General features: G+C 35.8%; 1 protein-coding gene across 5 annotated transcripts in view; it reads left to right on the forward strand.

Annotated features, from left to right (window-relative positions):
* The window catches only part of LOC126094416 (uncharacterized), a 214,355-nt gene that overhangs the window by 17,151 nt on the left and 184,331 nt on the right, over positions 1-12,873 (forward strand). For all 5 annotated transcript variants that reach the window (XR_007521834.1, XR_007521837.1, XM_049908801.1 and 2 more), the window contains exons 2-3: positions 3,184-3,632; positions 8,104-8,223. Coding sequence is in view for 3 of the 5 variants with exons in the window: in XM_049908801.1 (XP_049764758.1) it covers positions 3,192-3,632; positions 8,104-8,223 (561 nt within the window). In the remaining 2 variants the exon portion in view is untranslated. The remainder of the gene's footprint in view (positions 1-3,183; positions 3,633-8,103; positions 8,224-12,873) is intronic.

Genomic DNA, 12,873 nt, shown 5'->3' on the forward strand with positions numbered 1-12,873 from the left:
ACCCCAGGGTTGTCACCTGCTTATGTGATAATGGAGCCTTTAGCAAATCACAGATTGGATTTAAAAAGGGCCACCCTACTGAGACAGCTATTTATACATTTACTGAGCACTGAATAAAATCTTCACACTGTAAAATATTGCCATTGGGATATGTTTTGTCTTAATAGTTCAGTACATGCCTTAATTCGTACTTAAGATACAGAATGCATCCCACTTCACATTTTCAAGCCCTCCTTTAGAATCTTCACTTGTTTTAGCATTAATGAGCCTCATTGTTTTCTTTGAATGTTTCTGAAACATTCAGGAAATCGCAGTTTGGGTTTCAGAAGAGTTCCTCGTTTACATATTCACTCACCAAATTTTACAAGCTTTAAATAATAAAGAACTGCCAGTTGGTATTTTCTGCGACCTCCCTAAGGCATTTGACTGTGTGAATCATATTATTCTCCTTGATTAATGGAAGTTTTATGGGAATGATAATATGGTCAACCAATGGAGAGTGTCATATCTAACAAAATAATGCAGAAAGTTTTACTTACTAATTCAACTAATATAGTCTGGGGATGTAATTTTGACTGGGAAGAAATCATGTATGGCATTTCCCAAGACTCAGTCTTAGGTCTACCATTGTTCCTCACATATTTAAATAATCTTCTGTCTAATATACAACAAGTAGAATTAGTTCTTCTGCAGATGACACTAGTATTGCAATCAATCCAAGCATACATACAGCAACAGAAGAAATAGTAAACAATGTTCGTAAAAGTCTCATTGACTGGTTTTTTGCAAATGGTCTCACTCTCAATTTTAAAAAGACACACTGCATTCAGTTCTGCACATCCAGGGTACTATGCCAATAATAAATGTAATACATGATGAAGAAGTAACAAATAGGGTGGAAATTTCAAATTTCTTAGGTGTCCACATTGATGAGAATTTAAACTGGAAAAAGTACATTTTGGGACTCCTAAAATGACTTTGTTTAGCTACATTTGCACTTAGAATCATTCAGTGATGTCATATGGAATTATGTTCTGAGATAACTCGTCTGCAAAAAAGAAAGTCTTCATTGCTCAAAAATGTGCTTTAAGAATAATATGTGGTCCTCACCCATGATCATCTTGCAGACATTTATTTAATGGAGTTTGACATTTTAACTGTTGCTTAGCAGTGTATTTATTCTCCTTGTCAACTCTTGCTGTTTTGTAGAAGAATTTCTGTTCTTGTAGTATGGTGTGAGGTGGTGGGTGGGAGTTACTAACACACATCTGTACATTGAAAAAAATCCTTACAAATATTCAGCATTTTGCCATATTTACATACTAATTTGTGATGTGAATGTAAAATGACTTATTCCACATCATTATGATTTATTGTGCAAAATGATCCAGGGAACATGAAACTAACTAGCTAACTAACTACACTGTATATAGAGCTATATTACTTTATGTGACTAACAGTGTATTATGATCTGACAATTCATTTCCCACCAGATAAGCAAATGTTTCTTTAGCTTCTGCACGTTGTATCAATACTTTATGTATAAGCGTACTATTGTGTTGAGCAGCTCAGGTAGGGAAATCTATTACTGATACTAAATTATAAGTGGCTAACAGCATCTCTACATCACTTTTCCAGTCAGATTTTTTAAAAGAAGTTTACACTAAATCACCATAAATTAATAATCCCCTCTTTTTGTCTAACAGGCAGTACAAAAACCTTCAAAATGTTCATGAAAATATATTAATTACCCAGTGGGGATGTGTATACTGTAACAATCACATTTGTTACATTTCCCAATATTAACTCACAAGTACATACTTCTGTATTCTGATCAATAGAGAATTTACTTATTTCTACATTTTTGTTTTTATGTCCCTTTTTTTGTGATTGTGATAATGCCTCCTCTATCTGTATTGGATCTTCATGAATATGCAGCTAATTTATAACAACTTAAATTAAGAATTTCTATCTTTGTGATTATATGGTGTTTAGATAAAGAAGTCAGATCAATTCCTTTCCAACTACTAAGAGCTTCCAAACAAAATAACAACTCATTTACTTCTTCCCCCCCCCCCCCCCCCTTTTCCCCTCCGCCATAGTATTGTGATGAAGCAAGTTGCATTCACATTTCTCTCCATTCCTATAAGATAAACTCGGAGTCTCTGCCAGTTTAATTTCCTTTAATACTTTGCAGATGTTTCACCTGACCAGAATTACCAGAGGGATTTGCCTTTGTATTTTGGTGGCCCCCATATCTTTTCTGCTAAGAGATCTGATAACTTGTTCTTGACCATCTTATACAGGTATAGGCTGCATCTTCCTGCAGCAACACTTGGAAAAGTGTATCCAAGTCACATGCAATTCTGTGGGTTTTTTTTCAGATCCCCAAACTATCAACAAATGTTCTCCTATCTGGATACTAAGAATAGTCACATGACTAATGATGTTGTACACTGAAGTTAATTTTTACTGTAGCTGCTGGTCTGCACTCCTCTCATGACTGTGACCTAGAGGCAGAACTTTTCTGTTCCTGTTTTGTTTTTCATAAGGCTTAGTTGTAAATTTTGTAGCATCATTATGTTGCAAACTACATTCCTTTATATCTTTCTTCTCTAATTCTGGTAGCGAGTAAAATATTTTGCTTAAGTGAATTCAAACCTGCCTACAAAATTTTCCCATCTCTGCCCTTTCCTTGTCACATTTTCCCAGCTTCATTATGGCTGATCGATTTTATAAAGCACTGACACTAGATACGTTAAAAAAAAAGACAATAGATGTAATGAAATAGAACTTTCTGTTGCTCTTTTTGAATGATTCACTTTTCACACCATATTACCTTTTTTAACACAATACTGACACTTTTATTAATGTAACTACAGGTTTAAAAGTAGATTTTAATTTCATAATTATTTACGACAGAAGTATCCACAATTAACTTTTAGGCCCATCTTTCCCTTTCAGAACTTGGAAAGAGAGCAAGTATTGTATTTTTCTTTATGGGTAGGTGAATCATAATCTGCCTTTCATAAAGCAATGTTATACATTTCACATAGTCACATAGCTGGAACATTGTTACACAGTTGTCCTGAATGCATGAGATTGTTTTCTCTGGCAACTAAATTAGAAAGCAAGCAACTGTGCAGTGCGGTGCAGTGAAACTGTTTTAATTTTTGTCTATAGGAACAGCAATGACTATGATCTCTTCACTTGCAATACATCACCCACTTTTAACCATACCTGAGGAAGACCAATCAGCATGCAGTGAATGTTCAGTTCCATCTGACTGTGATTGTTTTACAGATGCTCAAAAATCAAATGAGAAAAAAATTACTTATCAGAACAACAGTACTAATGTCATAGGGGAAAACAAGAGACTTTTGTTTCCTGGTACTAGAAAGACATTGTCAAACAGAAAAAATAACAAGTGTGATGAAACTAAAGATAGTATTTTTGCTTGGAGGTTAATGACAATTAGAGAAAAATTAGAGGTTACCCTTTTAAATGTATATCTGTCCATAAGCAATATACCAGAACCAGATGGACTGCAGGATTTCATAAGACGACGTCAAAGAGCAGCGGAGTTTACATCAAGATTCTGCAGAAATTATCTGTATCAGTTTCATCGCCAGGTATGATCTCCAAAAGTATAATTACTTGATATTAAACTAAATATACCTTTGTTTTTAATGTTTTGATTTGTAAAAGAAGTAGTAAAATTGTTCTGCTATGCCTCTTCCTTTTGCTATAATAATTAATAATCTACATACATAAAAATTGTGTGTGTGTGTTTTTTCCAGAATAGTTATAGAATTCCTTTATGAAGTGGTCGAAAATGGCGGTAATTGCATTATATTCACAGTATTTCAGGTTGTTAGGCTGAATGGTAACATGCCCGATGACAACTGACCCAAAGGGGTGGGTTCGGGTGCGGGAGTGGAGTGTGGGAGATACTGGGGTTCATATCAAGAGTAAGAAAGGGGCGAATGTAAAACATGTTGAATGTGTGGAACAATTTCAGCAAAACGTAGCACAAATCTCGATTGCTTTCTGGAAAAACACTTGCAATGAGACTACGTGGAAGGGGGTGTGGGAAAGTGATCACTTCAGCAACTATAAAAAATGACTGACGTGTCATATCCAGAGGTCTTTGGTGTCATTGGCTGATTTAGTCACAGTGCTGGTGAAATTTGACCTCCATTGCCAGGGTTGCATAAAAACAATTAGCAGACAATGCCAGGTACTCAACCAATAATGTGTACATCACAAAGCAGCTTATGAGCACAGTTCTGTGAGGATTTGGACAGTTGTCACTTTTATGTGCAGGGAGGTGACAACATTGTTAGGAAATTGTAATTAAATATTTAGTCACTTCTAGAATATTAGTGCATTTTGGAAAGAACTGATAAAGCTACATTTACAACTAGGCCCTACAAGCCACCATTCATCGTGTGTCAGAGTGTACATTGCATGCCAGTATAGTTTTCCTCTCTTCCTTTTGCGTTGACATATTGGACATAAAAATTTTAATTTCTGAACATGAAACCAAATTTCTCTAATCTACCATAGTGGTCATAATACCAGATGTATGTTGGAAGGAGTAACACATTTATTTGATGTATTTTAGAAAATGAGCCCTTTAGAATTTTGTGAGTGAGACTCTTCACATGCATTCCACCTCCAATCACACCATACAGTTACTTCTGGATGTTGACAGTTGGGACTCATTGTTGATTGTATAATCAACTGATATAAGCTCTTTTCATTTTAGTAACATTAATTGCACTTCATTTATTTATGTTGAGGATCAGCTGCCTCTCTTTCTTCAGTCCAGTCAGATATTTGTTAGCCACAACTTGGGGGGGGGGGGGGGGAGATATTTTCCAGAATGAAATGTGCTGGACCAGGACTTGAACCCAAGACTTTTGCCTTTTTCAGGCAAGTTCTCTATCAGCTGAAGCTATCTGAGCTTGACTTCATTCTTGAAATAATCCTGCAGCTGTGGCTAAGTCATGTCTCTGCAGCGTCCTTTCGTCCAGGACTGCTAGTCCTGCTAGTTAGGCAGGAGAATTTCTGTGAAGAAAGGTAGGAGAAGAGTTGCTGATGGAAGTAGAGCTAAGAGGATGTCATACTCAAGTAGTTCTGTTGGTAGTGCACCTGTCATGAAAGGCAAAGATCTTGTGTTTGAAACCTGGTCCAGCACACAGTTTCATTCTGTATTCTGTTTGCTGCTAGGTGAAAGAGCAAACACCCTTTGATGGCTTTTTGGTAGTCAAGAAATTTTGTAGCAACCTGAGTGTCAGTATCTACTGTGGGGTGAGGTTTATGTAAGGAGGAGAATTCTCCCCATTTCCGAAACTTCACCAGTTCTTTTCCTTCATTCCCATTTCTTTCTCGTCTGCCGTTCCCCCTGAAGGAGACACTGGCTCCAAAAGCTTGCATGTTTTGGTACCTTTTATGTGTTTTGTCCTACCTCTGTTATGTAAGTAGATTTTTTTGTCTATCTAATTATATTACATTTTCAAAAATTGATTATTTGTATTAGTATATAGTGTCTTTTGGATCTCCCTCAAAAAAAAGGGGGGGGGGGCAGTGCAAACTAGATTTCGCCACATAGCTGCTTTCAGCAAACCATGTGAATTCATATAGAGAATGATAGTTCAGAAACTCACATTTGATCTGTTCATTATACACAAACTGAAAATGGGGAATGAAATAAAATAGGTGTTTAGATTGGGATTGCAACTTTTTAGATAATAATGAGGAATAGAATATTTAATAAATGTGAAAATTTGCCTGACTTACATTGGTTCAGATTCCTTATTAAACTACAGATTTTTCTATAGTTGTCTGAGTAAGTGGACTACTGGGTTGAAAGTACCTTAGCCCTATTACAGTAGTTGTGTTTAGTGTGGATGATTAACTGATCTGCCCTTGTAACATTTGTCAGTATGGCCTTTTTATGATGATACTGCAGCATGGCTGAAAGCAAGGGGAAGTTACAGATGTTATATTTCCCAAGGCATGCAGCATGGAATCGCCCCATCCCTCCGTCTGTGTTATTACTGCTGTTGCCGATGGTAAGGTCTCTTTTTACAAAAATATGAGAGGAGTAGGATTTACAATAAACTTTTTACGTATCTTCTTTTCTCATAGTTGGTTCCAGTTCTTCATGTCTAGGGGTGATTGTTGGAGCTGAAATTTTCATGTTTTAGGTTCTCATGGTTCCAACCAACTTAAATAATTTTGAAGTAAGTCTGTGCAAATTTTTTGTTTTCGCGATAATTTATTCCCTCACGTTTTTCTATATCACACTGTCTTTTGAATTTTCACATTACAGAGCCGAAATTACATTCTTCCAAAATACAAAAACACGTCCGGTCACATCAGAGGCATGCTCACTACTACTTCCTCCCTCTGCGGTAATAACAATATTCCAGAGGGTTTACAAATTTTCTTGACAGTTGAATTTCTATTAATTTAAATTATTATTTTATAAGTGAATTCAGAAATAAACATAATAATAAATAGCACCAAATTGCTTAACAATATTCCCGACACCAAAGTGCGTAATTCATAATATAAATTTTAAGTGTGCCAAATATTTCGTAATTTTAAATGTTTCTTAAAAGAGAGAGAGAGAGAGAGAGAGAGAGAGAGAGAATTTAACTGGACATTCAGAGTACATACCCATTGTAACAAAGAAAAGAAGTTATTTCTTTTTATAGATTTTAGCTTGAAATATAACACATCATGTACAAAATTATGACATTTTTTAGAAAACCAGCTGAGATAATACTGACCTGTTCAAAATTGGAAAGTTAGTTCTGGTACTGACTACTTCTGTTGAGGAAAAGTAATGCTAGATGAGGGTGTCCCTTTACAAGCACTAATCTACTGTTTAGTGGTGATAACATCCACTTAGGTAAAATATGCTGGAGATTATGTAGTCCCTCATTTGGATGTTCAGGTGAGGGCTACATAGGTAGTGCAGTAATTAACGTGCTGAACTTGCATTCTGGAGGATGACGATTAATATTCTTGTCTGGCCATCCACATTTAGGTTTCTCATGGTTTCCTTAAATTGCTTAAGACAGATACTGGAATCTATAGTTTCACCTTGTATAAATGGGAAGGCACAATGCATAGTGAAAGACTTGAGGAAAACAAATACTGACAGCCATAATTTTACTTATTATTTTATAGGACTACGAGTTTCAGTGCCTCATTGGCACCCTCTTCAGGCAACTGTTGTCAGAGGTGTGGAGAGTCCACATCTACAGGGAAGTCTAAGAGGTTTACGGAGGCCAGTTGAAATAAGTGATCCCTGTAATAGAGTGGACCTTTAGATGACTTATCTAGCGATGTATATAGGGTCCTGAAGATGAGCTGGCAGTACAGTAGTGGGCAGTTTGATCAACAAATACCCCAGGAGAAACTGAGGAATCACAATATTCCACTTTATTTTTGTTTTGGATGTTCTCACTTTCAGATATAATGTGGTTACTCCAGATTTCTTTATGATATTTCTTTTAAATTGTTTATAATAAATGTTTTTCAGATCATTAATTATTTTATGAACTTCAGGTTTTCTTTCTGAATATACATGAGTACTTTAGTGAGTAAAGACAGTTTCAGATTAGTTTGGTGTTAAAATCACTTTTTTGAGCTAAGTGTTTTCTAAAACCACTACAAATTTGAGGAATATGTCAAATTTAGTGTTGTCATTTGGCCCATTGTAAACTCCTGTTAAATCAGCATTTTGTAAACTGTCTGCAAAGTGTTTTATTGTTGACATTGGTGCTTTCCGACCTGTGCATGCAACCAACTGGCATTGTGTGTGTGTGTGTGTGTGATCATCTAGTAATTTACAGCAGAATAAACCTGGCTGTATAAAACAGTAGGTCTTAATCCTTCGCTTTTTGTTTAACTGGGATAGTCTTAGTAGTGAGTAAGTAAGTAAATAAGTTTTTTGTTAGTTAATATGGAGTACCAGAGTGAACATATGGCGTTCTTTTAATTTAACTAATCATAGATATTGCTGTAATGTGTTTATATTCATGATATTGTAACAGGACATTGTTTTTTTATGTATTTGTGTAGGTGCTGGCTCTGCAACATCGACTAAGGGAGAAGTCTTGCTGTGGTCTTCATTATATTTATAAAGCATCAATGTGCCAGAAACTTTTAAATGCTTATGAACTGGCACACCTGGCACTGCAGGTGAGAAATCTTGCTAGGTCACATTTGTAATCTTCTTCCTCAATAGCTACAGTCATTGCAAACATAGTATTGTGTTTACTGCTGTTAAGAGAACTGATGATGTTAACATTGTCTGCCTTTTACATTAAACTTCACCTCCTTTCATTAGAAAACAAGGAGAGGGATATGGAGACTTTCCTTTGCAGAAGCACTGACCTCGATTGCAAAACTAGGAATAGAAATATTAATTTAAAATACAGCAAACTTAGTAAGCGCCAAAATACTTGAGATATAAGTGCATGAAGCATTATGCTACAAATATTTTGAGAGGAACTACAGAATGTATGAGCTGAAAATCTGTTATAAACTTGATTAATCCTTATTAAACTCAATTGTATTTGAAATTTTACTTAAAATGCTTCATGTAAAGTTGTTACTGTAGTAAACACGAATTTCCTTTTCAATAATTTTGACTAATCACAAATTAGGATATTCTATTCTGATCTCTCTGTAGACATGTAAATGTGCACCACTACCACTGTAAACTGTAGTGCACAAGTTAACAAATTGTGATGGGCTACTCACATGGACCAGTGGGCATGTTTAAGTGTAGCATTTTGCCTTTCTTGCAATGCTGTAAACCTGTTTACTTGTGCCCACTTGTCAGGCTCTGAGTACTACAGATGCATTTAGATGTACTGCTACAATAATGTACCTGTGTGCTGTGGGAGTGATAAATAGCACAACCAAATTTCTCTTCAGATCTCCCAGTATCTTTTCAAAATTCAGACAAAGAGTGTGTGTGTGTGTGTGTGTGTGTGTGTGTGTGTGTGTGTGTGTGTTTGTTTGTGTGTCTGTCTGTCTGTGTGTGTGTGTGTGTGTGTGTGTGTGTGTGTTTTGGTCTTATAGTCTCTTGTTGCCATTTTTGTCTTCACTTTGTGTCTAACTATTTGTCGAGATTGACATCAGAATATTATTCTCATTTATTTCTGGTTGATCCATATGAAGGTAATTTCATTGTTGTGAAGAAAATGACATATCCATGGTTGCAGAGAAGAATGAATCCAGGGTATATTTGCTAAAAGTAACAGTCAGGGTGAATTCTTCAATGTTGATAACAATACTCTTCTAAGTTTAATTCTTCAGCCACATACACTTACACATAGCATACACATACACATCACACTTTTTAGTGGAGATACATGTGGTAGTCTTTCAGTACCAGAAGTTAAAAGTAATGATGAAACAGTTGCGAAAAGAGTACATTCCCGACATTAAAATGAGCAATTTCCTGTGCCATGTCTTCACACCCCAATAATCCTCCCACTACTCCCAAGAATCAGTTACAACTCAATATCATCCATACTGGAGCAACTGACCCATCTCCTTTGCCAGGGCTTGGATTATCTGTCATCACACCCAGAAATAAGGTACATCCTACCTGCGAGCCTTTTCATCCCTCCACTGCCCCTACCCAATCTGCACAATGACCTGGTCCATCCATGTGCCACTCCCACTTCTGTCACAAGCCTATCCTATCATATCAGAGGCAGGGCCACCTGTGACAGCAGCCATGTCACGTACCAGCTCTGCTGCCATTTGTACATAGAATTTTGTGGGTATGCCCACTAACCAGCTGAATGAATGACCAGCAGCAAACTGACCAAGAACAGAGTTGACTGCCCAGTAGCAGACTAGACTGTTAAGCACAACCAGCTTGAGTTCAATGGCTGCTTCACAACCTGTGCCATCTGGACCTTTCAAACCCCCTGCACCCACACCCTCTACCCAAGAGTCTCCCCTTCCTTTCACCTGTCATCCCTTTCCAAACCATGCCTCCACATCATTTTGATCGTGTGCCTCACACCGTGCCCATATGTCGCATTCATAGCTTGTGCACCTGATGACTTTCAGCACTGCAGTCTTAATCTGCACACATGCTACCTCATCCCAAGCTGCTATCTACCCCTCCACACCACCTCCCCCTTTCTGTCTCTTTCTCCCTATACCCACCTCACCTGACACAACCTCTCAACCCAGTCCGCTGGCCAAACTGCAATCTCTGTTTTCATCTGGCACAATGTAGGAGCACAGGTGTGTGTGTGTGTGTGTGTGTGTGTGTGTGTGAGAGAGAGAGAGAGAGAGAGAGAGAGAGAGAGAGAGAGAGAGAGATTCATGATTAGTTTTAACATTAATGAACACATTATTTTTCAGTCATACTTATGCAACAACATTTAAAAACCAGTCGTCTCTCCCTATAAAGTGCCAGCTTTTAAATAAAAATTCATCCATGAAACAAAAAGAATTGTCAAGTAGAAATTATTTAAGGTTTTTTCAAAAAATGGTGCCTCACATCTGTTAAATATTTGTAAACATCATGATTCACTGCCAAGAGCTGCTGATAAAATTTCTTTATTGCATAAGCAGTTTTGATCCACAGACCATGATCAAGTTCCTGTATACCAACTGAATGAACATATAAAGAGCATCACAAGATTAAACTGTCAATCATTTCAACTGATGTTCTTGTTATTGAAAAATACACATAGTAAAAATCTAATACTCATATAAAATCATTTATAACATCATGTTGGTGATATAAAATCAATGGCATCAGATAATAAAATCCAGAATTCGTCTCTGGAAATAAAAGTACGAGACACAGAATAATGTAACGGACTACAAACAAGCATACGGTGAAAAACAGAGACATTGCATTTATACTGAGTTACCACTTGTTGTTACGTACTAATATAAATTGCATTAGTAGTCATAAAGTGTGCAAACAGTGCACTCATTTGTGCTACATCAACAGTCAGCATTAACGCTCTGAATGGAGGTATTTTACTTTACATATTGCTGACTGCACAGTTGATCACTATTTACCAGTTGAACCAAAGATGATCTAGAGATCTGCATACATTGGTAGCTCCAGTACAATTCTAGTGACTAGTATCCTATGATTATACATGTTGTGTGTGATATGTTACAGTAAGTATGACAGTCGTAACAGTTTAACGATCTGTACTTTACATCCAACTGCAATTCACATGTGTTACAAAAAGAACAGATGTGACAGCAATAACAAAGTGTAATGACCCACATACACATCTTTGTGAAACAAGCTACAGCCACTCTTGTAATGTACACTATTTCTATCCAATAGTGGCATTTGAGGGACAAACCATACTTCAGCAAAAAGTGGGGAAGCAAGAAAGTAAATTTGAAGTACAATATGTCACCTGCTCCGCACAATATGAAACTGTGATAAACGTGGGTTCAGAAAACTCAAGGGAAATAGTAGCATAGTTAGTTAGTTAGTGAATTGTGTGAATCTTTTTGTTGTGCCTATCGCGACTCAGCAACTCCGCTATATGGTGAGTAGCAACTTTCCTTTTCTAATATTGTTACATTCCATCCTGGATTTTCCATTGTTTGATCAGTTAGTTATGTGTTCCACTGATCAATCTCACAGTAACCATTATGATGTGAAATGTGTCAAGTGCATAAGAATGCACAAATGAATCAAGCTTTTTTTTTTTTAAAGCTTAAAATTTGTATTACCTACCCCACTCCCTTAAATTGCACAAAATACACATATTATACCTACAGATTTATTTATTCCTGTTCAAGAATTCATCTATGCTATGGAAGGAAATGTCAAGGAGATATGATTTCAATTTATTTTTGAAATTATTACTTCTGTCTGTCAGACATTTCATTTCGTCTACTAATTCATCGAAAAGTTTTACAGCAGCATATTTTACCCCTTTCTGTGCCAAAGATAGGTTAAGTAGAGGATAGTGTAAGTCTTTCTTTCTTCTGGTATTATAATCATGAATGTCACTGTTGTTTTTAAACTGGTCCATGTTGTTGAGAACAAATTTCATTACTGAGTAAAAAAACGTGTAGCCTATGTTTGTTCGAAGCTTTGCTACAGTATTGAGTAAAAATTTGAAGCAAATAACTCGAGCACTTTTCAAGATTTTTGATAACATTGGTAAACATTAATTTGTTTTTGTATAATAATGTAGATTTTTGGATATTTAGTTGTATACCATATATGTTTTAAAAGCTGTAGCTTATGTGTCTATTAAGGTGTATTAGAGTATTGTGTAAAAATTTGAAGTAAATTGGTCAAGAACTTTTCAAGATTTTTTGGCAACAGCATTACCTGTGTATATATGTACTTATATACTGTATATATTTTAAAAAATGCACCCTGTGTCTCTCCTAATGTTTATTAGAGCATCATGTAAAAATTTAAAATAACTTAGTCAGGTACTTTTTGAAATTTTTGGTAACAACTTTAAACAGCAACTTGTCTTTATTTAATAGCACAGATATCCCTCAAACAAAATGTTGTACACCATATTTTCTCATAATAAAATTCAGTTGTTAGTTGCACAATTGGAATATTTTATTGCATTTAATCAGTTTTGACAGATTAATCTATCATCTTCAGAAGTATACAAAATTTAGAAAAATACAAATCATTAGAAATTGGTTGTATATGTATGCAAAGTACAAGAATTGTATTACAAGATACTTACTCAGTGCTGGATGATAATGTAATAAAAAAAAATTTTTATACCAGACCTTTTCAGAACTATAACCTAAAATTTATATTGAGACTTTATTGGCAGTTCCTTTTTATTTGATATGTAACTT

This window comes from Schistocerca cancellata, chromosome 1 (assembly GCF_023864275.1).
Source record: "Schistocerca cancellata isolate TAMUIC-IGC-003103 chromosome 1, iqSchCanc2.1, whole genome shotgun sequence".
Lineage (NCBI taxonomy): Eukaryota > Metazoa > Arthropoda > Insecta > Orthoptera > Acrididae > Schistocerca > Schistocerca cancellata.